This window comes from Ovis canadensis, chromosome 1 (genome assembly GCF_042477335.2).
Source record: "Ovis canadensis isolate MfBH-ARS-UI-01 breed Bighorn chromosome 1, ARS-UI_OviCan_v2, whole genome shotgun sequence".
Classification (NCBI taxonomy): Eukaryota; Metazoa; Chordata; class Mammalia; order Artiodactyla; family Bovidae; genus Ovis; species Ovis canadensis.
In genome coordinates, this window is record NC_091245.1 from 62,544,416 (window position 1) to 62,570,751 (window position 26,336).

The window sequence follows — 26,336 nt, forward strand, 5'->3', positions numbered from 1 at the left end:
GAGAAAATGCTGGCACAAACTGTCTGTTTCCTGAGGAAGACAATAGCTATAGATAACACAGAATTTCGTAATGAAGGAGGAAGGCGTCGGCTACTTAAGATAACATACAGTCTTTCATTCATAAACATTAATACAAAATCATGGATCACCAGACATTTGAAGAAAAGTAATAGCATAGAAGAAAAATGCCAGGAGAAATAAAGAGAACTGGCCATGGGTAAAGCTCAAGGCAAGTTTTTTTAAGATAACACAAATTATCAGACAGACTTAAAGACATCTGTAAAATATAATACGAGACACAAAACAAAAAATACACTATAAAACTTAAAAGATAAATTGTGAAGTAAAAACTCAGTGGATGAAGTGAAAAATCAAACTGACCTTGCTGAATACCAGGTTGGTGCTGCACAAGATAAAAGAGAAAATATTCCCGAATTCGGAACATAAAGTCAATCTATAGATGTAGTCAGAAGGCCAAATATTTGTCTAGCAGAAGTTCCAGAATGCAAGAGAAGTCAGAGAAGGAAAAAATACAGAATTGAAGAAAACATCCCTGAACTGAAGAAATAGAGCATCTTCAGGTTAAAAGGAGCTACCCAGACCTACCCTGGTAAAATTTCACAACTCTTAATTTAAGAACATAAAATTGCAAAAGCTTCCACAGAGGGGGAAAAACAGCACAGCTGTCTAAAATTAACCCAGGGTATTTTATAACCAGGCTGCTCATGAGCAAAATCAAACAATGGAAGAATCAGAATAACTCACAGTTTTGAAAGGAAAAGTTGGAAAACAATTCTACATCCAGGCAAACCAATCAAGTATGAATATATTTTTGGATAGTCCAGAATTCAGAATATTTGTCACTCACACACACTTGTGAAAAAAATTACTCAAGAAGGTAATACAACAGATTGAAAAAGGAACCCAAGAAAGAGAATACGAGATAGAAGCTGAACCTGATTCAGAAATCATAAAGCAAGCACCCACAAAAAAGTCACAGAATTCACTACAGATTCTCTTCTGCGTGACAGTTTTAACAACAAAGAATGCTATATAAAAGTGTCCAAACGTATTACTCGGCCATAGAATGAATATTCATATAATCACAGGGTTATCAATGTTCTTTCTGGTTTTCCATTCTTAAATCGCAATCTTGGACAAAGTACTTACACTTGAATTTGTATTAAAAATCAGAGTATAAATGTGGTAACACTTGACAGTGAAAAATAGCATCACTGACAAAAACTGAGCAGTCGAGGGGTAAAAGCACTGCAACAAGGGTAACTACAAGGACGCCCTCACCTTCCATTTCAGGGATAAACCCATCCTGTCTAACGCTGAGCAAACATGGAATGGAAGCATTAAACAAATTTACTCAGAGTAAAAAAATCAACCAGGAGAAACAGTTCTTTAAAAATTAGCTTAAAAAAGTAACAATATTATGGAGAAATCATATGAATATGAGAAATAGTGTAGATGGGAGGTATGGTAAGGGCACTAAACTCCTTGTGTTTCATAGTGGGGAGTCAATAGGCTGACTGTAAGAAAAAAGGCTGAATTTTATTCAAGCTAAAATAGTTTTTCCCAGAAGAATCATAAACCTTCAATAGTGGTACCTCTGAGGAATGAAACTGAGAAGAAGGAAGGATACTTTCACACCTTGTAGCTTTTTGGAATGAGTTTCTTTTTTTAAATCATGTCCAGACATTACTTCTCTAGGTTTGGATAGGGAAATAGTGCATGTAACACACTACTAAATAAAAAGGCGAGCTGCTGAAGTGCATACACACACAGTTCATCCCTGGGTAAGGCAATGGTACTGTACTCTCCCTTCCCTTAAAAAAAACCCAAGACACTCTCTCGGCTGAACTCTCTCCTGACTTTACACCTACTAACAGCGGAGAGATGACAGATGCCCAGAAGAAATCTCCTTCGTGAAGCGAAACACTTAACAGCAAGCAGAAAGCTACCCAGAAGGCATGACAAAGGCCTAGTTTTTTCAATATAAAATTTTTTTCAATTCCCAAATCTGAAGGCAAAATGATACACCTCTATTACAGCTTCCGTTTCAAGCTATTTTGTGAAATCACTGGTAAAATACTTGAGGAAATGTACAGCAAAAAAACAAAAAATAAGAACTTCAATGCATTCTAGTGAAGCTTCTCCAGGACCTTCAAACATTCTACAAGGAAGGCCAATTGCTTAAAATACCTCCAATCCTAGGCGAATAGCTGCTTCTGTAAAGCTTCGTCTTTCCTTCTCGAAATTCTTTTTCTGCTCTTTAAAAAGGGACCACTCTTCTTTGAGGCGTTCCTTTTCTTCCAACAAGTAACAGTCTCGTAGCAGTGAAGTGGTGTCATCATCACATGCAGTAGCGAGCTGCTGCTATTAAATTTTAACACATAGTAAGTTCCAGAGGGTCCCTGCAACACTCCAACAAGTTGAAATGAAAGCAAGCAAAAAAAGCAGGCCTAACTTCAGGGCAAGGAGAGAGATGATGAAGAATCAGAAAGTCAATGGAAATGAGAAGCCTCATTTCCCAAATGCTTCTACTCTAAAAGGCAAAGCATCGACTAATGATGCTTTGTGGTCTATCTGCTAGCAAGCAGAGAACTTAGACTGTAAAACATATCTTACGAAATAAAGGAGCAAAAATCTAGTAAGATTCAATAAAATCCTGACCCTTCACAGGGGAGAACAGCTTTAAAAGGTGTCCTGCGTTTACCTGTAAAAGTTGCTGCTGAGTTTTAATCATCTCTTTACACTGCTGAATTTCCAACTCGAGTTTTTCAGTTTCTTGTTCATGGTCTTGTCGTGAGATTACATCTTCGTCATTAAAACCTTCTACGTGTACCTTTGAAACTAATACAAAACCAATAATTTGACATAAACCTTATAGTCTCCATTTTAGTTTATGGCATTTGGGGACATATATTTAAAAATCAAGAAATAAATTTAAAAATCAGAAAGGTTTTCCCTTTCTGGAATCTCAACGGTTTTCTAAAAGGTAGTTATTTCTTTTGTCCTTTAAAAACTCCACTAGCTATAATAAAATAGAATAAAAGGTATATTATTTAACACTAAAATATTTTTTTAAGTAAGCAACTGTAATGAGTTCGTGGTAACTATACAATTCACGCTATTTCTGGACTAAATGATATCCTTACTTACAAAATTCTATTTCCAACATTTAACCTGTAATTTGTATTCATTCAAGATGATGTCCTAATTAGAAATGCAAACCTATGTTCCCAGAAAAATTAACATTCATAAACTATACTCTTTTGACACTTCCTCAAAGATCAGTGCAAGATTACAAATCTTGCTGTTATTAAATCTGACAAATATCAGGTCCAAAAATACTTGCTATTTACTAATTGACAGTGATAAATGAAATCAACAAAACCTCATGTAAACTAATTTTGATACTTTAATTGTTCTGACTTCACTTTTTAAGACAATTAGCACTGAGATTGTCATTTCTGACCATTTAGAATAAATTTTCTTTAAGTAGACTGCATTTACTTAACAGACGTCTTTATTTTCTTGATTTAAAAACATGCACGCTTGAACAAATATAAAATGTTAAGGATATACTCATCAACATCAATCTACTAGGTATCTATAATGACAGGAAGTGGTTATCTAAAAATAATACACTGTTGAGTGAAAAAAGAACAGTGTAGAAAAAAAGTAATATTCAATTTATGGTTTGTAGACATTTAAAATAAGTATTTTGCAAATGCAGAAAGGTCTAGAAAGGTATGCACAAAGCTGTTAAGTGTTACACATAGGGAACAGAGACCTGACTGTTCTCTTGGGTTAGCCAAAAAGTTTATTTGGATTCTTCAATAAGATCTTATGGACAAACCTGAATGAAGTTTTTGGCCAACCCAATACCTTATATACTTCCTGATATTTTGAATCAAATGTCTATTATTTTGAAAATAATTTAAAAATGAATTATTTGCAACTTAAGAATATGCAAGTATCTATGAATAATAAGAAAAAGGTATATATTTATACTATATTATGATTAATATTTCCTGATTGCCAAGATATAGTAGAAGACCCAGTTTACTTTATTCAACTGTCTTCTGCACTTGGAATGGATGGACAATAAGATGTCCTTTTTTGAGAGATTCTGAGAGCAAAGCATATTTTCTCAAACCACACATCTGGAAGTAGGCAGAATTTTGCTTTTCAAATTGCCAAGCTAAGCTAAGGACTTTAGTCTGAGCCCGTACATGACTTTCCAAGTCGGCTTCCTGAGTGTCACAGCTTACTCTATCTGCATTCAGGCGGTACTTACCTTGGTTATCAAGTTTTTCTACGTGACTTTTCAAAATTCTCCACTGTTTTCTGATGCTGTTGGTAAGCTGCTCTCTCACAGTCTCACAGGAAAGGTCCCATATACTCTCTCTACTCAACTCCCCAGCATCCTCTTCAACATCAGAGATAACCTACAAGTGGCCAGAGATGAGAGGGAAAGACCAATATCTTAAAAATGATTTGAGACACTTCAGACAAAAATCATCAGACTGATGGTCAGAGACACATATCAAAATCATTTCTATGTTGTATGTGCAACATAAATGACCTAGTTCTTAACATAAATGTCTTAAGAAAAAATAATTAATACTGGAGATAGAAATTCCCCAATTCAGGTCTCTTTAAACCTGAATTTGAAGCCAAACACAGTTAGTGACAAAGGCATAGAGCTATGTGAGGAAGAGCCTCACAACCTGTCTCATGCTGTGTGAGGTGCTTTCACATGTCAACTGGTCCTCAAATCATGTTAGCATGTGAGGAAACTGAGGCTTAGAGAGGTAGACTATCCCAATGTCACACAGCTCTAATCCAACCTGCTTCCAATTTTGGCTGTTCAGACAACTAAAACTGTGAAAAAATCTCCGAAGCAAAAGCAACTAGTAATCCTATTTTTCTCAAATACTTTCTAAAATGAAATTGGAAATATTTTTCTCTGTATTCTACCAGGACATTAAATCACTGTAAAATGTAGCAACCTTTACTACTATGATCGAATAGAATCAAAGCAGGAGAAAGAACACTACCTGCATCTACATAAAATGGTCCTAATTTGTTATTAACGTTCAGGAAAGTAGATACATATACTTAACTAATTTGAACAAGAAATATCTTCCTGGAGAAAAAAAAAGAAAAGAGAAGATAAAAACAAAGAAGGGCTGATTAGACTGTTCCCACAAGCAGGGACAGAAGTGAGGTAGTGACGGAGTCTGAAGAACTGTATCAATATCTGAAGTCAGCAATGGACTGACAGAGGTCAGGATCTCCCAGGGAGCACAGATGAGGGAAAAGCCCAGGGTATGGCTCACTATGACTCTGGTTCTTTCCAATCAACATTCTGGAGCTAGCTGACAATAATTTTTCCAAGGAGTTACACCATGTCTGCTATACATTTCAAGGAATACCAGAACACTACAAATTCATTATTAAAATTAATAATTTCCAGATTGAGTGTAAAACCATTAAATGAAGATTAAAAAACACTGAGCAAAAAAAAATCACACTTAACTTGAATTTTGGGTATATATTTTGGCTACAATTAAGTCAGCAAAATAAAAAATGAAAACTTGGATGCTAACTAGGCATTCCAAAGTTTTACTAATGAGCCTAAATCTTTCCCTACAAGTAAGGAATAGCTGAATTACTTTTAGGAGAAATTGGATCTAGAGAAAGATCTTCTAAAACTAAGAAATATACAAGAAATTATTGTTTCTCCAAACTTCAGCATTTGAATTATGAAAAACTATACAGGATACTATCATTTGTATTAAATTTAATTTTTAAATAAATTTAGTTTAAAAGACACTTGCTCCTTGGAAGAAAAGCAATGACAAACCTAGACAGCATATGAAAAAGCACAGAGACGTTACTTTGCCGACAAAGGTCTGTCCAGTCAAAGCTATGGTCTGGTAGTCATGTATGGATGTGAGAGTTGGACCATAAAGGAGGGAGAATGACAAGGAATTGATGCTTTTGAACTGCTGTGTTCAAGAAGACTCTTGAGAGTCCCTTGGACTACAAAGAGATCAAACCAGTCAATCCTAAAGAAAATCAACCCCGAATATTCATTGGAAGAACTGATGCTAAAACTGAAGCTCCAATACTTTGGCCACTTGATATGAAAAACTAACTTATTAGAAAATACCCTGAGCTGGGAAAGACTGAACGTGGGAGGAAACAGGAATGAGAGAGGCAGAGATGGTTGGATGGCATCATCGACTTGATAGACCTGAGTCTGAGCAAGCTCTGAGAGATGGTGAAGGACAGGGAAGCCTTGTATGCTGCGGTCCCTGGGGTCACAAAGAGTCAGACACAACTGAGGGACTGAACAATAACAACAACTATCATTTCAGAAAGACCTCCTTCACTTACCACCTACTTTTGCTGACTAAAAGTTGGTAATGAGAGGTGAGGAAAGGCTGGGCCCAAAACTGAAAAACTAGAGGAGTTACAGGAACGATGCCAACCCTGGCAAAGTGTTAGCGAGTTATGAACTGACCCAAAGTGATGGAAAACCTTTCAGAGAAAAGGTTAATTAAGGTAATATAAGATGTCAACATCAAGCAGATCTCAAATTGGAGAGTCTAAAAGAACATTCAGGTTCTTCTTTAAAGAAGAAAAAAAGGTAAAAGATGAGCTTATCAGTTAGACTGATTTTTGATACTACAAAATAATCCTCAGATACAGGTTAAAAAGGGGCTTCCCAGGTGGTGCTAGTGGTAAAGAACCCGCCTGCCAATGCAGGAAACGTAAGAGACATGGGTTCGATCCCTGGGTCAGGAGCATAGCAACCCACTCCAGTATTCTTGCCTGGAAAACTCCATGGACAGAGGAGCCTGGGGGGCTACAGCCCATGGGATCACAAAGAGTTGGACACAACTGAAGCAACTTAGCATGGCTCAGCACATGTTAAAAAAACAAGTCTGGTGACTTACTGGTAATTTTAGCACTTTCCATCAAGATCGTCATTTTCACATTTTAGTTACTAATGTGAACTTGCCTGAATTTAAATGTCTATGTAAAGGACTAAGTTTAAAAAACTTTTCACCAATATATGACTTGTTTTTTTCAGACCTCTACACATTAGGCCCTTATCAAATGATTTCCCTAGGCTTTCTATCTCAAAAATACCCACTAAGGGCTAATTCAAATGTGACTTTCTGTGATGCCTTCCATAGCTGTTTTGTTTTATACCCTGTATCACCCTATGTACCTGTTACTGTGTATAATAATCACTTCTCTATATACCTATCTCTCTCAAAAAGAGCTTCTTGCAGGATGCAATGGTCTGAATGCTTGTGTTCTCTCAAAACTCATATGTTGAAATCCTAACCTCACAGCATTAACAGGTGGGTGATCTTAAGTAAGTGAACAGATCATGAAGGTGTAGCCTTCACAAATGGGGCCCCTGAGTTCTCTCGCCTCTTCCCACCAGATGAGGACAAAAGTCAGCAATCCAACCAGGAAAAGGGCCCTCACGGACACCCACTCTGCTGGCATCCAGATTTTACATTTCAGTCTCCAGAATTGTGAGAAAACTTCTTGTTTTTTATAGGCCAACCAGCCTATGGTACTCTGCTTTAGCAGCCTGAACTAAGACAAAGCAAACAGTCAAAATCTTCTAAGCTTTTCCTTTCCAGGGATTAGAACACATAACAGACATTCAGTAAATTCATGGACTAAGTGATCATTTGGTTCACAAAGTTAGTAAGCGTTTCACTCTGAAAAGTAAAGCCTGAAGTTACTGAAAACTGAAGCTACTTAAAGGACACTTGGCACAATGCTTAGAAGCAGGGGCTGTGGAGTGAGACAGCCTTGGATTCAAATTCTAGTTTTATCATATGTTGACATTAAACTGGCTTTTGTGCCTCAGTTTCCTCACCTACAAAAACAGGGACAATTACAGTACCAAAGCCATCAAATTATTGTAAGACATAAGTGAGACAATGTGCTTTTCAGGGTGCGTGGCACAGATTGAGTCCCCAGAAAATCATTTCCATCATTTCCCAGGACATGTCAGGATACTTAGAGGGACATTTTTTGGGGTTGTCAGAGTGACTGGGTGTAGCATAGCAGTATCAACAGCAGTATCAACATAGCAAAATATCAACAGTGACCTATTTACTGTTTAACTTATTCTAATGAGCCATCTGAAGACTATATTAAGAGAGGAAAGAGCCACTTACAGTTCCTGTACTATCATCTGCTCTTTCTCTAGGTTTCTGCTTTTGGGGAGAAAGAAGAGAAATCATTTCCTTTTTCATTTGCTGAAGAACCTTCTTAAGTTCAGCATTTTCCATTAGGATTTGTTTCTGACGATATTCATAATCATTCAAGAGAATTTTATACATTTCATCTTCATTCCTGAGAAAGAAACTGTCAGTATGAAAACGCAGTAGAGAAAGGGAAGTCTTGTGAAACGTGTCAGTTTCAATCGTGCTTTACCTGGCTTCGGTTTTACCCGTCCTCCAGGAGCCTCTTTTGCCATCAGCTCTCCCCACATAATTTAAAACTTCCATAGCTACAAACATGAACACAAAGAACAAAACCAATTCTTACATTACATGTTTAAGTGTTTAAAACCCTAACACTCTATATGCATGAGGGACGTAAGTTAACCTGGTATACAGATTAGGATTTGGGCTCAAACAGCCCAGAGTTTAAGTTTCCATTCCATCATTCATAAACATCTTGGCAAGTTATTTAACTGCTAAGCCTGTTTCTTCATCAATGGGGTAGTAATAATGAAAGTATCTAAGAACTGTTGTGAAAATTGAAAGAAACATTGAAGTACTTAACATAGTAAGTACTTACTAAGCGTTAATTATCATTATTAAATTTTATCATCAGGGTTGACAAACTATGGCCTGTAGGCAACTGCCTGATTTTTTAAATTAAGTATTTATTAGAACATAGCCTCACCATTTGTCTATATATCTTCTATAGCTACTTCTGCACCACAATGGCAGAGTGACTAAAGACCATAGAACCCACAAACGCCAAAATATTTACTATGTGGACCTCTACAGAAAAAGCCTGCCACGCCTTGTATCTTGACCACCACTGACATCATCATCAAAGCAGTCAAGGTTCCTAACAGTATTAATGTGTCCTCTGTCCCAGGTGGAGATGAAAGCAGTTGACACAAAAAGGAATAAGATGAGAGTAAGTACTGTAATTTTAGAGCTGATTAAACATTCATTACAGAATGGTCACTTCCAGTTGGGTTTGGAACAGGAAAAGAACCGCTACTGCTGCTGCTGCTAAGTCGCTTTAGTCGTGTCCGACTCTGTGCGACCCCAGAGGCGTCTGGGATTCTCCAGGCAAGAACACTGGAGTGGGTTGCCATTCCCTTCTCCAATGCGTGAAAGTGAAAAGTGAAAGTGAAGTCGCTCAGTTGTGTCCAACCCTCAGCAACCCCATGGACTGCAACCTACCAGGCTCTTCCTTCCATGGGATTTTCCAGGCAAGAGTACTGGAGTGGGGTGCCATTGCCTTCTCCGAGGAAAAGAACTAGATACCCATAATAAAATGGCTCTGCTACAGAGTTAAATATTTAATAAACTTCTCTAAGTGTTACATTTTATACTTCTAGTATTTCATCCTGCTCTTTGTTATTTCTTTCATGAATGAATAAGAGGTTAACCAATCTTAAAAAGTATTAAGTGTCCAAACTGAGTTTAAGATTTATAATCTCAGAATACGTTTTTCAATTAATTTTAAACGAAAATGTTCAAATAACTGTAACAGTGCTCCTGTACTGAATGACAGTGACACAGTCAACACTGAACCGCTTGCTGGGAACAGGCTTAGCCACCATGTGACAGCTTGAAACATCTGCTCATCAGCTGTTGTATGCAAGTCCAAGTTCAGAATAATGCATAATGTGGGTTAGATGACAGAGTATAGTCCACTTGGAAACCACTCTTCAATAAATCAATGCACAGATTTCCTGTTCCCTGAATCTTGGCAGGCCTGCATAACTTTATCTGTGTAGCTCTACTTTTGTGTGTCTGCAGTTCTCTTTTTTTGAAGTATAGTTTATTTACAATGTTGTGCTAATTTCTGCTGCATGGCTAAGTGACTCAGTTATACACACATATACGTTCTTGTTTGTATTCTTCTCCACTATGGCTTACCCCAGGAGACTGCATATAGTTCCCTGTGCTATACAGTCGAATCTTCTTATTTACCCATTCTGACTAGTTTGCATCTACTAACCCCACACTTCCAGTCCATCCCTCTCCTTCCCACCCTTCCCCTTGGCAACCAGAAGTCTGTTTTCTATGTCTGTGAGCCTGTTTCTGTTTTATAGATAGGTTCATTTGTCCCATATTTTAGATTCCACATATAAGTGATATCATATGGTATTTGTCTTCCTCTTTCTGACTTACTTCACTTAGAATGATAATCTTTAGTTATATCCATGTTGCTGCAAATGGCATTCTTTTTTACGGCTGACTAGTGCAGTTCTATTTTTTAATCTACACTATTTACCTTTTGAAAGCATGCATCAACTTAGATGAAATAAGTGGTAAATTAAAGTTTCAAAAGAATAATAGAAAAAAGTATATTTTAACAAACTTGAACTTTCACTGTCAAACTGTACTTCAAAGATGCACAGCTAAAGTAACTGAAAAGAACTCCAAGTGACATGAATGATTTGGCCTGATGAACAATTTTATGAAATTAACTAAAAAAATCATACTTTTGAGACTCAGGAACTGATCCTAATTTTAATATTATCACAGTTCTTTGCTACGAAAGATTAGTGTGTCCTCTGGCTTAGCTTTCTTCTGTGGATTAATCCTACATCTGTCACGGTAAAAAAAATACATGCAATTCTTATATGCAACTAAAGTAGCAAAGCAAAACCACTATTTTTCAAGTAACCAGTTGTCTCAATTTCTAGTTCATATGGATATATACCATCTACAATCAATTATATAAAGAATGAAAATGACACTTCAGGAATTACTGAGCTCAATTCCTCTATATTTCTTGGCGTAATACTAATTTATTTCCCTTTATCTTAGCCAGCTGCTTTTTACCAATTTTTTTATCCTTCTTGTTCATAACAAGTTGATGTAAACGTTCCTTTAGTTTATTATATTCACGCTCTTTTCTCTTCATATCATGATTATACTGAGTAGCTCGACTTGCAATGATATTTTGTAATTTCTGCACCTAAAAAAAAAAAGCATTTTCTATTAAATGAGTCCCTTTTGGATGGGTAAACTCAGTTAAAATTTACAAATTCAAGAGAGAGAAGTCATCCTAGAATTCAGCTCCTCAGAATAGTTTAAAAATTATAGGATTATTCTTCCTTCTCTACAGCCACTGGAAACCACTCTTTAAAACATCATTAAATAAAGCACATAGAGTGCTTATTTTTTAATTCTGAAATTTCCAGAGCTTATAACTCTCTAAATTATCTTCTACACCTTTCACCCTAGGTATATAGATTCTGATCATTTAGAAACCACAAACGCTTATGGAAGTATTAATGTAATTAAAGCTTCATTTGAAACAAGTAGATCATTTGTAAGGACTTCCTTTTACCACTGACTTGAATCATTTTATTCTTTCTCAATCTGTGACAAGCCCAATTAGTCATGGCATGTGGCAGCAGATAAACAGGTTTGTTTTTCTCTCATCAAAAACAGTTCTCAAATTAGAGTGAGGCAAACAGCAGACAGAATCTGGTTCAGACATTTGCTAAGTACATATTATATGCCAAGCACTACTGGTCAATGTTCGTATCTGCTACGACTGCTTAGGCAGCCCTGGATGGGAAGTAAGTTCTTTAAAGACATTCTTTATCTCTACTAGAGATGATCATGTTTAACTTAGTCCTTATGAAAGAAAAACGATAGTCAAACCATTTCAAGTATAATCAACAGATTAAGTCAAAATTTTCCGTGAAATAACTCAAGGAAAAGTATACATAACCTTGTGGTTTAGGTAAGATACTTCATTATCCAATTACTAAATATACTACTACATAATCAAACATGCCAAAACAAACTTGTCTAAATCACTGTAAGGTTCTTCAAGAAATATGCTCCCTTAAAAGTCTAATTATCATCAAAGTAACATATACAACACTGAAAATGTTCTCCTTTTACAGTGATCACGTGGTCAGAAACCAAACCACAGAGCAGTAAAAACCTAGTGATTTCTTCTTATATAAATTCAAAGATAATTTCAAATGCATTATTAGTTCTATAGGTCCAAATACCAAGTAATCAATAAGGCAAAAATGAGATTAGAATTATAATGTCTTCAGCCTAGAAATTAGATTTTTAATGTGAATTGCTTTTTTCAAACAGTAACTCGTGTGTTCATTTAGTCAAGTAATTGTCTCACTAGATGGACAATGTCAATATTTCAGATAGTTCAGGAAGACGCATTCAAGATACAAGTAAAGGTATGACAGAGAATAAAAGATGTGCATTTAAAGCACCCCTGTGTCTGACAAAAAGTGGCGTGCGTGTTGAGTCCAGGATGGATGGTACAGAACACTGGATGTCACAAGCTGCGCACTGACACACTAAGCCAGATAAGCCCCTAGGGGAGAGGGAGCTAGAGAAGGTTCCTGACCTCTCAGCTGAGTACGATGCAACACTATACACACAGAGGTCTGCCATACCAATCTGATACAGGATGAACAAACGGTTTTCTTGTTATAAAGTTAAGTGACCGTTACAGTCACCTCAAATTACAAACAACAAAAAATTCACTTCAACTTTATCTGCAACAACTGACAACTCACCTCATCTTTCTCATTTTTCAGTAGCTGATGCAAATTCCTATTCTTGCACTGTAATTGTCTGTCTCTTTCCTGAAGACCAATCATTTCTCTCCTGGAGGTTTCCAGTTGTTCCTAAAACATTCATATGCAATTTTGACTAAAATTAACATTGGATTCAGAGCAACTGAATCCTTAAAAGATTAGTAAAAACAAGTTACATGCCCTAGGATTTGTTACCCAAAATTGAAGTTTAGCAGCACACAAAATATTTAAAACAATTATAAAGCTTGATACTATAGTTACAAATTTTAAATTTGGATAGCAAATTTTAATTTAAATACCATTTTTAATATAAATGCAAAAGACCTTCAAAGTGGATCCTTCAAAAGGCCCTTCACCTATTTCAGTGATATTGCCACTGAACATTTTCATAATTTCCTTTTAATACTTTTTAACACTTCTATGACACACTCTTAATAAAGATCCAGAAATGATTTGGAGCTAAGTCTAAAGACAGGTGACTATGCAAAGAAAAACACTCCAGGTCAGAAAAGGTGGGACTGCAGCATATCAGTCCTGCCTTGCAAACAGTAAAGTCTCTCAAAACCTTTCCCTAAGGGCAATGGCAGCATTGCCAGAATCAATATGGGATTAAAATGTGTGTGTGTTAGCCACACAGTGTGACCCCATAGACTGTAGCCTGCCAGGCTCCTCCATCCATGGGATTTTCCAGGCAAGAGTACTGAAGTGAGTTGCCATCTCCTTCTTCAGGGGATCTTCTCGACCCAGGGATTGAACCTGGGCCTCCCACATTGCAGAGGGATTCTTTACCATCTGAGCTACCAGTGAAGCCCTGGATGTTCACTTGCAATTCATTTCACACATTTCCAGAGGAACTGTACCAAAGTATGCATGAAGCTGCTAGAATATTTTTTTAATCCTCTAATATTTATAAAATATAAAAGGCACTCAAGTGATGTCACAACTAACCACAAACAACTTGTATGATCTGGAACAATGGACCTCAAGAAAAATTTAAGAATAAAGCTTAGATAGCTACAAGGTTGCCAAAATTTCCTATCATGCTTACAACTTCCTATCATGCCAGACCATCTGGCACTGGGCCAGCTGACATATCCCACACACATCAAATCAGATTCTCTCAGAGTCATCCACACTTTACATGAACTTACCATCTTCTCTGCAAATCTATTTCTTATCCCAGTGAATCATACCGCCATCATCAGTAAATTCAAATCAGAGACCTGAACAGTATCTTTAATTCATGACTCTCTTTTCCCCAAATTCAATTTTTCATAAAATTCTACTCATTCTACTTCTTAAGTTTTCCTCACATCTCAGTCTTACTCTCTTCACTGGCACTTTCTCAGTTCAAGCCCCAACACCTCTGGACCGAGCGATTGCTAAGGACTGCTAAGAGATGACCTTTTCACCAGGCTTCCTGAGCCTTTTCCTCCATTTCTCTATCTTCTACACCTCCTCCTCTAATCTCTTCAACCAACTCCAGATGGATAGTCACATCCTTCCTTATGTTTACATTCCTTGGTGCCTCCAGGTTTCTGCACAATGTCTTTCATGCCTGGAGACAGAGTCCCAGCCTCATGTCTTACTATTCTTCATCATGTATCACATAGATCAGCCCCTACCGAGCTGTTTGATGTTCACTGAAAGGAAAATACTCTTATCTCCATGCTTTTATATGGGTCATACGCTCTGCCTAGAATGGCTTTCCCAACACTAGTGAATTTTTTTTTATTAATTTATTTAATTGGAGGCTAGTTACTTTACAATATTGTAGTGGTTTTTGCCATACATTGACATGAATCAGCTATGGGTGTACATGTGTTCTCCATCCTGAACCCCCCCTCCCACCTCCCTCCCCATCCCATCCCTCAGGGTCATCCCAGTGCACCGGCCCTGAGCACCCTGTCTCATGCATCAAACCTGGACTGGCGATCTATTTCACATATGGAAATATATATGTTTCAATGCTAGTATCTCAAATCATTCCACCCTCGCCTTCTCCCCCCGAGTCCAAAAGTCTGTCCTTTACATCTGTGTCTCTTTTGCTGTCTCGCATATACGGTCATCATTACCATCTTTCTAAATTTCATATATATGCATTAATATATTGTATTGGTGCTTTTCTTTCTGACTTACTTCACTCTATATAATAGGCTCCAGTTTCATCTACCTCATTAGAACTGATTCAAATGCATTCTTTTTAATAGCTGATAATAGTCCATTGTGTATATGTACCACAGCTTTCTTATCCATTTGTCTGCTGATGGACATCTAGTTTGCTTCCATGTCCTGGCTATTATACAGTGCTGTGATGAACACTGGGGTACACGTGTCCCTTTCAATTCTGGTTTCCTTGGTGTGTATGCCCAGCAGTGGGACTGCTGGGTCATATGGCAGTTCTATTTTCAGTTTTCAAAGGAATCTCCACACTGTTCTCCATTGTGGCTATACTAGTTTGCATTCCCACCAACAGTGTAAGAGGGTTCCCTTTTCTCTGCACCCTCTCCAGCACTTATTGTTTGTAGACATTTTGATATCAGCCATTCTGACCAGCATGAGATGGTACCTCATTGTCGTTCTGACTTATATTTCTCTGATAATGAGTGATGTTGAGCATCTTTTCCAGTGTTTGTTAGCCATCTGTATGTCTCCTTTGGAGAAATGTCTGTTTAGTTCTTTGGCCCATTTTTTGATTGGGTCATTTATTTTTCTGGAATTGAGCTGCATAAGTTGCTTGTATATTTTTGAGATTAATTGTCAGTTGCTTCATTTACTATTATTTTCTCCCATTTTGAAGGCTGTCTTTTCACCTTGCTTATACTTTCTTTCATTGTACAAAAGCTTTTAAGTTTAATTAGGTCCCATTTATTTATTTATTTTTGCTTTTATTTCCATTACTGTGGGAGCTGGGTCACAGAGGATCCTGCTGTGATTTATGTCAGAAAGCGTTTTGCCTATGTTCTCCTCTAGGAGTTTTATAGTTTCTGGTCTTACGTTTAGATCTTTTATACATTTTGAGTTATTTTTGTGTATGGTGTTAGAAAGTGTTCTGGTTTCATTCTTTTACAAGTGATTGACCAGTTTTCCCAGCACTATTTGTTAAAGAGATTGTCTTTTCTCTATTGTATATTCTTGCCTCCTTTGTCAAAGATAAGGTGTCTATAGATGCATAGATTTATCTCTGGGCTTTCTATTTTGTTCCATTGATCTATATTTCTGTCTTTGTGCCAATACCATACCATACCATGACTGTAGCTTCGTAGCACAGTCTGAAGTCAGACAGGTTGATTCCTCCAGGTCCATTCTTTTTTCTCAAGAATGCTTTGGCTATTCAAGGTTTTTTTATTTCCATACAAATTGTGAAATTATTTGTTCTAGCTCTGTGAAAAATACTGTTGGTAGCTTGATAGGGATTACACTGAATCTATAGATTGCTTTGGGTAGTATACTCATTTCCACAATATTGATTGTTCCAATCCATGAACATGGTATATTTCTCCATCTATTTGTGTCATCTTTGATTTCTTTCATCAGTGTTTTATAGTTTTATATATATATATATGTTTTTTTGTTTCTTTAGGTAGGTTTATTCCTAAGTATTTTATTCTTTTCATTGTAATGGTGAATGGAATTGTTTCCTTAATTTCTCTGTTTTCTCATTGTTAGTCTACAGGAATGCAAGAGATTTTTGTGTGTTAATTTTATATCCTGCAACTTTACTATATTCATTGATTACCTCTAGTAATGCTCTGGTGGAGTCTTTAGGGTTTTTTATGTAGAGGATCATGTCATCTGCAAACAGTGAGAGTTTTATTTCTTCTTTTCCCATCTGGATTTCTTTTATTTATTTTCCTTCTCTGATTGCTGTGGCTAAAACTTCCAAAACTATGTTGAATAGTGGTGAGAACGGGCACCCTTGTCTTGTTCCTGACTATAGGGGAAATGTTTTCAATTTTTCACCATTGAGGATAATGTTTGCTATGGGTTTATTATATGTGGCTTTTATTATGTTGAGGTATGTTCCTTCTATTCCTGCTTTCTGGAGGGTTTTTATCATGAACGGATGCTGAATTTTGTCAAAGGCTTTCTCTGCATCTATGGAGATAATCATATGGTTTTTATCTTTCAATTTGTTAATGTGACATATCATATTGACTGATTTGCGAATACTGAAGAATCCTTGCATCCCTAGGATAAAGCCCACTTGGTGATGATGCATGATCTTTTTAATACATTGTTGGATTCTGTTTGCTAGAAATTTGTTAAGGATTTTTGCATCTATGTTCATCAGTAACACTGGCCTGTAGTTTTCTTTTTTTGTGGCATCTTTGTCTAGTTTTGGTATTAGGGTGATGGTGGCCTCATAGAATGAGTTTGGCAGTTTACCTTCCTCTGCAATTTTCTGGAAGAGTTTGAGTTAGCTCTTCTATAAATTTTTGGTAGAATTCAGCTGTGAAGCCGTCTGATCCTGGGCTTTTGTTTGCTGGAAGATTTTTGCTCACAGTTTCGATTTCCATGCTTGTGATGGGTCTGTTAAGATTTTCTATTTCTTCCTGGTTCAGTTTTGGAAGGTTATACTTTTCTAAGAATTTGTCCATTTCTTCCAAGTTATCCATTTTATTGGCATATAGTTGCTGTTAGTAGTCTCTTATGGTCCTTTGTATTTCTGTGTTGTCTGTTGTGATTTCTCCATTTTCATTTCTAATTTTGTTGATTTGATTCTTCTCCCTTTTTTTCTTGATGAGTCTGGCTAAGAGTTTGTCTATATTATTTATCTTCTCAAAGAACCAGCTTTTGGTTTTGTTGATTTTTTCTATAGTCTCCTTTGCTTCTTTTTCATTTATTTCTGCCCTAATTTTTTTATTATTTCTTTCCTTCTACTAACCCTGGGGTTCTTCATGTCTTCCTTTTCTAGTTGCTTTAGGTGTAAAGTTGGGTTATTTATTCAATTTTTCTGTTGTTCCTTGAGGTAAGCTACATAGAGTTACATAGGGAAGAGAAGAGGGAGGAGGGAGATAGAGATGACCAGGAGAAGAGGGGGAGTCAAAAGGGGAGAGGCCAATCTAGCCAATACTCAGTTCCCTAAGTGTTCCCCACAGCCCAGAACACCCAAAGAGATTCACAAAGTAGAAAAGAGAAGGGGCAGGGAGGAGATAAGAGGGGACCTGGGGGAGAAAAGGGAGAGTTAAAAGGGAAGAGCAATCAAGCCAGTAATCACATCCCTCAGTAAAAATGGGTACTGAATTTTAAGATTCTTAAAGGTACAAAATTGACAATACCAAAAAGCAAAGATTAAGAATCTAGAGTAGATGTTAGACTCTCAAAAATACAATATTAAAAATACAAAACAAAATCAATCACAAAAGTTATAAAAAATAAATATATGAAATTTGCTTTAAAAACAGGGTCTTTTTTTTTGCAAGTTAATAGTAGGTTATAATAGTAGGTTATAAAATTAAAGGAGTAATAAAGAACTTAAAAAAAATTTTTTTAATTTTTAATTAAAGAATTATAATAGTAAAAATATATCTAGAAATTTCTCTGGAGTTGTTCAGGGCAGTGTGAGGTCAGTTCAGTTTCAGATAGTTCTTTGTTCCAGCTAATACTTCTTCTCAAGGTCTACAGGCCCATTCCAAGCTTCTTAGTCAATGCTAACTACAGGGTTTTAATCTGTTGCACCTGTCACTTCCAGAGCGGTTCCCTCTTCTTTATTTTGGTTTCCTCTGTTTCCAAGTCTCTTCAGTGTCTGATTTCCACCCTGACACAAAAGGGCGAAGGTGGTCACTTATTTAGGCCTACTTTGCTGTGGGGAGGGAGGAACACTGCACACAAATATCATTGGCATGTGTGGGGAATGCTCGCAGTGTATGGACCACAGTGGGTTTGCCCCAGCTCACAGCAGCGTGTGCTTTCCCGGTCTACACTGCTCAGGCTCCAGGTTGCTCTGCAGGGGAACTGTCTAAACCAGGCCCTGATCTCCTGCACTTCACAGTCTAAGCTGCTCAGATACAGGTTTTCAGGTACTCCACAAAGCCACAGACTCGGTTGGGTATGCGTTTTGTGCCCTTTCCAGGTCTGAGCAGCTCAGGCAGCCAGATGCTTGGCGTGCACTGTCCCAGGTGGGCTGTGTGTCTTAATTACCTCCCAGGTCCCAGCAGCTTGGTTTCCCGGTTACGCCACAAGAACGCTGTCTCAGGCATGCTGTGTGTCTCCTCTGGGGACCTGATCTCTGGCTGCGACCCTTCTGGCAGATGTCAACCGTCTTGGATCCCAGCAAGACTTGGGTTAGCAGCTGGGAGCCTGCTCACTGGTGGAGGACGCTGGTCTCCGGGGCCGAGACTGCCCTTTGTCTTCTGGCTCTGGCTGTCACCAGCCTGCCTCTCTGCCTCGGGTGGGCAGATGGGCCAACCTGCAGCTGGCTAGCTCTCTTTTGGTATTTGCGCCATCTTTTGTTATGTGAGCGGGCCAGGCTGCACCTTAGGTTAGAGCTTTCGCAAAGGTTTGTTTTTTTTTTTTCCTCTTTCTGGCTATCCCACAGTTTGGGTTGCTATCTCACGTTAGCTCCCTCAGATTGTCCTCAGGGCATTCAGGCCCGGTCCTTACCCTAAGCAATGCAGCCTGTGCCTCCCTGTCCAGCCCATGCTTCCTGGTGGCGGACACAGCGTCTGGGCTAGTTCTCCGCTGGGAGTTGCGGTTAGGCGCATATTCTGTGGGGGGTTTTTTTTCTTCCCCTCCCAGTTATGTTGCCCTCTAAGATTCCAAAACTCCCCACAGACCAGCCAGTGAGAGGGTTTCCTGCTATTTGGAAACTTTTCCTCCTTCACGACTCCCTCCCCAGGACAGGTCTCCACCCCTGACTCTTTTGTCCCTCTTTTTGTCTTTTATATTTTGTTATATCTCCTTCTGAAGAGAATGGGCTGCCTTTCTGGGTGCCTGGTGTCCTCTGCCAGCATTCAGAAGTTCTTGTGCAAGTTGCTCAGCATTCAAACCATCTTTTGATGAATTTGTGTGGGAGAAAGTGGTCTCCCCATCCTATTCCTCCACCATCTTAGGACTGCCTCCACTAGTGAATTTTTATTCATTCCTCAAATCTCAAATCGAGTGTTACTTCTCTCTGTAGCATTCCTTACCTCCCACACCAAGAATGAGTGAAGCAAATAATTACAGATCAACCTGTCCCTTTACAATGGACTACAATCTCCTTGCAAACAGGGACTGGGTTCTACTCATATTTGAAACCCAGTGACCACCACAAAAATACTCCATAAATTCTGCTCAACAAACTGAGTGAATAATAGGCAGATCTAGAAACTTTTCTAGGATAGATCAGCAACTTCTCCCATTGTACACACATTTCTGTCCACAGCTGATCCAAAATACCTGATTTTGGCCCAGGTCAAATCCCAAACTAGATTTCTTAAAAAAACACTCTACGCTTTGGGTCGTCCCAATGAATGACCATTTCTTAAAGGAAAGGTTCAACAGTCCCAGATTATCAATATTATTATGTAATTACTCACTAGCTATTTATAAGACAGTGAACCAAAGGTGCCTAGAAAAAGTTTTAATGCAGAATTACTCCCTTCTAGGACTTAAAACTTTGGGTCTAACTCATAAGATCTTCCATAAGTTTCTCTGATAGGTTGGAGGGTATCAACTATCCCCTCTATCACAGTTCCCCAATCAGCCACGGCATACAGAATGTACAAAAACCTAATATTATTATAATAGAGAAAATATACTGTTATATACGTATATGAGCTAAGATGACAACATACAGTAGTATTTGGCAATGACAGGCTGGTATGGGCAAGGGCTGCTGAGAAGCTAAAATGCTTCCCCATTATATATATCTTATATTATACACTAGAGATTCTATTATTTTCCAATAGAGCTTAGAGATTCAAAATGCTGAGCAGGTTGTTGTTGTTATCTGTTCTTGGAGTGGGGTAGGAGAAGATACAGAAGAAAAATAAAAAAGGAAACCCATTATAGAACAATATCTTTTTAAAAATTTTGCTTTGAATTGACTATTACCTCCTTTATAATATACAATCATAAGTCCCTACCAGACTGTGATTTGAATACCTTCTTTCCTCTCAATAAATGAGAAATTCATTTATTAAATAAATGAATAATACTTTTTTTTAAAAAAAAAGGAATACATCTGTTCCTTTAAAAGGAAAGAATGAGCAAAGTAGAGCCAGCAATAGATGTTCTATAGTTCAAGGTAGCAGGTCAATGTAAAAAATACTTCTTTTGTTCTGAGAAATTGGCAGGTCTCTGAAAGCATTCTTCTCTGGTCCTCTCTAGAGTCCCAGGGACTTCTAAGACTTAGTAGTTATCTGGTCTGCTTTCATTATTGAGCTTCAGCACCTGTGGCATAGATCACCTCAAGAAAATTATTCTTGAAATAAACTGATGCAGTATCTCACAGTAAAATTATTTTAAATTAAGCATTTACTTTATTAAGCAAGACCGGATAGGGTGGGGGAAGGTCCTCATTTTATTTTCCTCAGATGTAAGTATTTCCTGAACCAACTTTTCAAAGATTCAGCAAGACACCAAACAGTTCATAAAATCATTGCCTTCGACATTGATATCAGAGAGCGGCACAGTTGATTTGTACAAACCATGCTTTCACTCAGCAATTTAAAAAAAATCCTAAAACTTAAAAAAAAAAAAAACCATTAAAATTTGTTTGATAAAGTCCAATGAAAATTTATAGCATCAAACTACATAACAATGGCATTGAAATACATACTGAAATATAATTTCTACCTTAAGTTTTGCATAGCAGTTCTGTAGATGGTCCATATCGCTTCCCAGTTTCAAATTCTGTGTTTCCACATTTTCCTGAGCTAGAAGGTTCTTCCGCTGAAGTACAAGTAGCTCATTCATGCAATTTAAAACAGCAACTATATTTAATTCTCTCTTTGTCTCTTTACCTTTGGATTCTTCATATAATGAAGGAAAACCGAAAGTAGTCAATTCCTAGTAGGAGAAAATGTTTTCCTAAAAGTTGGTTATGACAACTTAGTAAATAAACAAAAGACAGAAATCTCTTCTGAGAAAGAAAACTATCCTAAGATACTTAAGAGAATAGTACCTATGCCAAAGGACAAAGAATTAAGAGACCTGGGCTCTTTCAGCCTCTGCTCTATAATTACCTGTGATCTGGAATAGGCACTTAGGTTTCTACATGTAAAATAAGGGTAAGGCACCCCTGGCAGAGCTCCTGGAGTGATGAGGGAGCTGACCGGCTCCAGACAAAAGCATTCAGCTGGTATCTAGACTAGATGGTCACCAAGGTTCTCTGCAAATCTTATATAAGTTTTGGGCCAATATGTAACATATGTGTGCTTGACAAGTTTACCACTCTTATGTACTACTGTATAACATGATTTCTGTTATTTATTGTATCTTACAAAAACAAAAGTTACCTGATCAAGATATGAGATACTTTGCTCAATATTCTCTTCTGTGCAGAAGGCACTAAAATAACTGTGCACATTTTTTGATAAAGGTATTGACGAACATAGCACTTGCTGTGAGTATAAACTTGATGGAGACATCTTTGTTTCTGAGGTATATTGAGAGATAGTTTTGCTTTCTGAAAGAATCAATAAAATGCATTTACATAAATAATTTGTAAAAATGCATGCAAAGCTAATAACATGATCTTCATTACCAAAGATTGTGAACTACAGAAACATTATTTTTTCAAGTTAAGGCAAAGCTGGTTTTTGTATGAAAACTATACAATATTTTCCAGAAAATATACAATAAAGTGGTGCTCTTAGAAGGCATGTTAAGTTGCAATATTCTATCTTAAAAATTAACAGTACTTTAGATTTATAAAACTGCTAGGCAAAACCTACTTGTCTATGCACTCAAACTTTATTGATTAAAGGAATAAATCAGAGAAATATACTGAGGTAGCCAATGAATTTATTTCAAACGCAGAAAAATCTCCTCCTCAAGTAATCAACTATTCAGCCAAAGCACTTAACCCTACTAATGAGGCACAATTCTTAGCTCTCCCTGATGATTTTACTAAAGAAAGATGAAAATTATATATTTTACTCCTATTTATGTCTCTCTCTAGGTACATCTTCAATATTTATGGCAGTTATAGTGTCACTGAAAATTAACATTTGCAATTACTGTTCTAGCTTACAACTATTCTAAACTCTGTTACCTGAAGACAGACCTGGATCTGTAACAGTCATCCAATCTCCCATAGCAATCACCAGAGCCAGGATACCTGAGGAACCAATTCAGCAGTGACACATTCAGCCCAGCTGCTGTCAGGCTTCTATGTAGGCATTTCCTTAGAAAACAAATCACAGAATAAGAGCATCGAATTAAACATATGAAGGCAAATGTAAAGTCAATGTGTCAAGAGATAGTCACACGTGCTTCAAACCAGGACTCTGTATTACTCTCATGTACTATCATACAGAACACAGTAAAGCACAATAATAAAAATCGTGTGTGTGTGTGTGTGTGTAAGTTCAGTTCAGTTCAGTCACTCAGTCGTGTCCAACTCTTTGCGACCCCATGGACTGCAGCACACCAGGCCTCTCTGTCCATTAGCAACTCCTGGAGTTTACCCAAACTCGTGTCCATTGAGTCGGTGATGCCATCCAACTATCTCATCCTCTGTCGTCCCCTTCTCTTGCCACCTTCAATCTTTCCCAGCATCAGGGTCTTTTCAAATGAGTCAGTTCTTTGCATCAGGTGTCCAAAGTATTGGAGTTTCAGCTTTAGCGTCATGATTTTCTTTAGGATGGACTGGTTGGATCTCCTTGAAGTCCAAGAGACTCTTAGAGTCTTCTCCAATACCACAATTCAAGATTCTAGCTTGTGCTTCATCCAGCCCAGCATTTCACATGATGTACTCTGCATGTAAGTTAAATAAGCAAGGTGACAATATACACCCTTGACGTACTCCTTTCCCGATTTGGAACCAGACTGTTGTTCCATGTCTAGTTCTAACTGTTGCTTCCTGACCTCCATACAGATTTCTCAAGAGGCAGGTCAGGTGGTCTGGTAGGAATGGCAAACCACTTCAGTATTCTTGCCTTGAGAACCCCATGAACAGTATTAACAGTGTGTGTAAGGATCAAGGTTAAAAGGCTTCTCAAGTTATAGTAAGGTATTCGCATTACTTCACATATACAAAGTACATGATCTGACTCACAATATAAATCTAAGGTACAGAATTGTACTAGAATATTGGAGTGGGTTACCATTTCCTACTCCAAGGGATCTTCCCAACCTGGGGATCAAACCCGTGTCTCTTGCATCTCCCACACTGGCAGGCGGGTTCTTTACCACTGAGCCACCTGGAAAGCCCTAATAAACATTTCCAAATTGCATCCTTTAAAGTAAAATCCCTACTTTACTTTACTTTTTTGAAAAGAAAAAAATTTCTTGGCCAGCATTCCCATTTGTTTGTTTGAAGTTTTTACTAACTATATTAGCAGAACTTTTAATTAGTGTTGGCATGGATGCAGTGAAATGAATACTGCCATACACTGCTCTCCAGAAAGATTAGATCAATTTATACTGCTGTTGCTGCTGCTAAGTCGCTTCAGTCATGTCCGACTCTGTGCAACCCCACAGACGGCAGCCCACCAGGCTTCCCCATCCCTGGGATTCTCCAGGCAAGAACACTGGAGTGGGTTGCCATCTCCTCCAATGCGTGAAAATGAGACGTGAAAGTGAAGTTGCTCAGTCCTGTCTGTAGCAATTCGACAATATGTATCAAAGTCTTAATAATGAAAATATATTTTGATCCAGAAATTCCACTGTTAAAACTTAATCCTAATAAAATAACATCTTCCACAAAGATTCACCTACATATTGTTCCTTATAATATGAAAAAGACAGAAATCACTTATATGTTCTACAACAGGATATTGGTTATATAATACATTTATATACTGGAACACTGTGCATCCTTTAAACACAGTCATTCGGAATTAGAGTGGCTAACAAATACACAAAAGGCAAGAAATGTATATGAATCAAGTAGACTAAGTACACGAAACACATAAACTTTTTAGTCTACCATTCATACTTCTATTTTTCTATAGAGACAACGGAAGTAGTAAATATTTCTCCACCATGAAAAATTCAAGTGAAATTATAAATGGCAACTGGAAATTGATTTCAAGGTCAGGGACAGGAGGAGAGAGGTGAAGACGGGAGGCAAACTGGAGAACACACGTCAATACTTTGGACAGCTGCTTCCCAGCCACAATAAACTGTGGCCCAATGAGAAAGCAACTCCTATGTTGGTACATCATTTCGAGAGATGTTGAGATGCTGGATTTCTCTGTGAAATCTCCAAATAATATTAGCAGCTAATTACAAACATGAACTATGCCAGCTACCCTGTGCAAAGGCGGAATGGCTAGAAGGGGGAGATCAGAGCACCACACATTTTGATCTGAGAGGTGGTTACTTAGGTACACATATCAGTACAATTCATCAAGCTGTACACTTAAGACCTGTGCACTTGACTGAATAGAATTTATACCTCAAACACCACCATGTTTTAATAAGCCAAATAAAATGTGTCTTTAGGCCAGATCTGGACTATAGCTGGAGAGTTTATCATACCACCTCTCTTCTGAATATTAAAGATGTGGGAGAATATTCACAATATGATGTTAAAGTGAGACAAAATCTTTCATTCATTCAGTAAAATTTTAACTGTGCTACTACACGCTAGCATGCTTTTCTAGGCATAGGGAAAGCCCTGCTCTCAGGAAGTCCATATTCTGGTGGGGTAGAAATAGATCGGAAGTAAGCAATAAATTATAGTAACATCACACTCATTGTGATGAGAATAAGGAAAATAAAACACTAATGAGAGAATGCAGGGGGTGGGGGGAATATCTGGATCAGTCAAGGACGGCTGCACTGAGATGCTGATGTCTGAACTGAGACCTAAATGATACGGAATCATCAACCACAAAATATAGCCAATGACCAGAGAAGCCCAGGTGGAGAAAACAGCACATACAAAAACCCAGGATGGAAAGAACCTGGTACATGTGAAACCCTTAAAAACAGCCAGTACACCTGAAGCACAGTAACAGAGGTACAAAGCTGGATTTCCTCTAAACTGCAATGAAAAGCTCTCAAAGCAGTTTAGGCAGGAAAGCAATGTGATCCCCTTTAGGCTTTAAAAAATATCACTATGACCACTCTGCCCTATGAGATTACAGGGGGCAACAGTGGGCACTGAAGAAATCAAGCTACTACAATAATTCAGGCAAGAAGACCAGAGTTACAGTATGTCTCTTCAGTGAAAGCAGAGACACATGGATAAATTAAGGATGTGTCCTGGAGACAGAACCTTCAGGATTTATAGATGGATTGGAACAAGGTCAAAAGAGAGACGACAATTCCTAGATCACACAGCAACATAAAATATATACTCATGCAAATCACTATATTCACAATTATGTGA

At 37.6% G+C, this 26,336-nt stretch overlaps 1 protein-coding gene across 36 annotated transcripts in view; it reads right to left on the minus strand.

The window, feature by feature from the left end:
- Positions 1-26,336, minus strand: part of SSX2IP (SSX family member 2 interacting protein) — a 64,731-nt gene that overhangs the window by 9,649 nt on the left and 28,746 nt on the right. For 7 of the 36 annotated variants that reach the window (XM_069568712.1, XM_069568473.1, XM_069568563.1 and 4 more), the window contains exons 2-11: positions 23,049-23,180; positions 22,291-22,460; positions 21,629-21,841; positions 12,824-12,934; positions 11,100-11,235; positions 8,494-8,569; positions 8,235-8,412; positions 4,313-4,463; positions 2,726-2,862; positions 2,212-2,382 (exon numbers count right to left, since the gene is read on the minus strand). In XM_069568712.1, the coding sequence (XP_069424813.1) occupies positions 2,212-2,382; positions 2,726-2,862; positions 4,313-4,463; positions 8,235-8,412; positions 8,494-8,569; positions 11,100-11,235; positions 12,824-12,934; positions 21,629-21,841; positions 22,291-22,460; positions 23,049-23,091 (1,386 nt within the window). In that variant the 5' untranslated portion in view covers positions 23,092-23,180. Of the gene's footprint in view, positions 1-2,211; positions 2,386-2,725; positions 2,863-4,312; positions 4,464-8,234; positions 8,413-8,493; positions 8,570-11,099; positions 11,236-12,823; positions 12,935-21,628; positions 21,842-22,290; positions 22,461-23,048; positions 23,181-26,336 lie in introns of all 36 variants that reach the window. The other 29 variants (XM_069568286.1, XM_069568035.1, XM_069568105.1 and 26 more) reach the window with 7 other exon arrangements.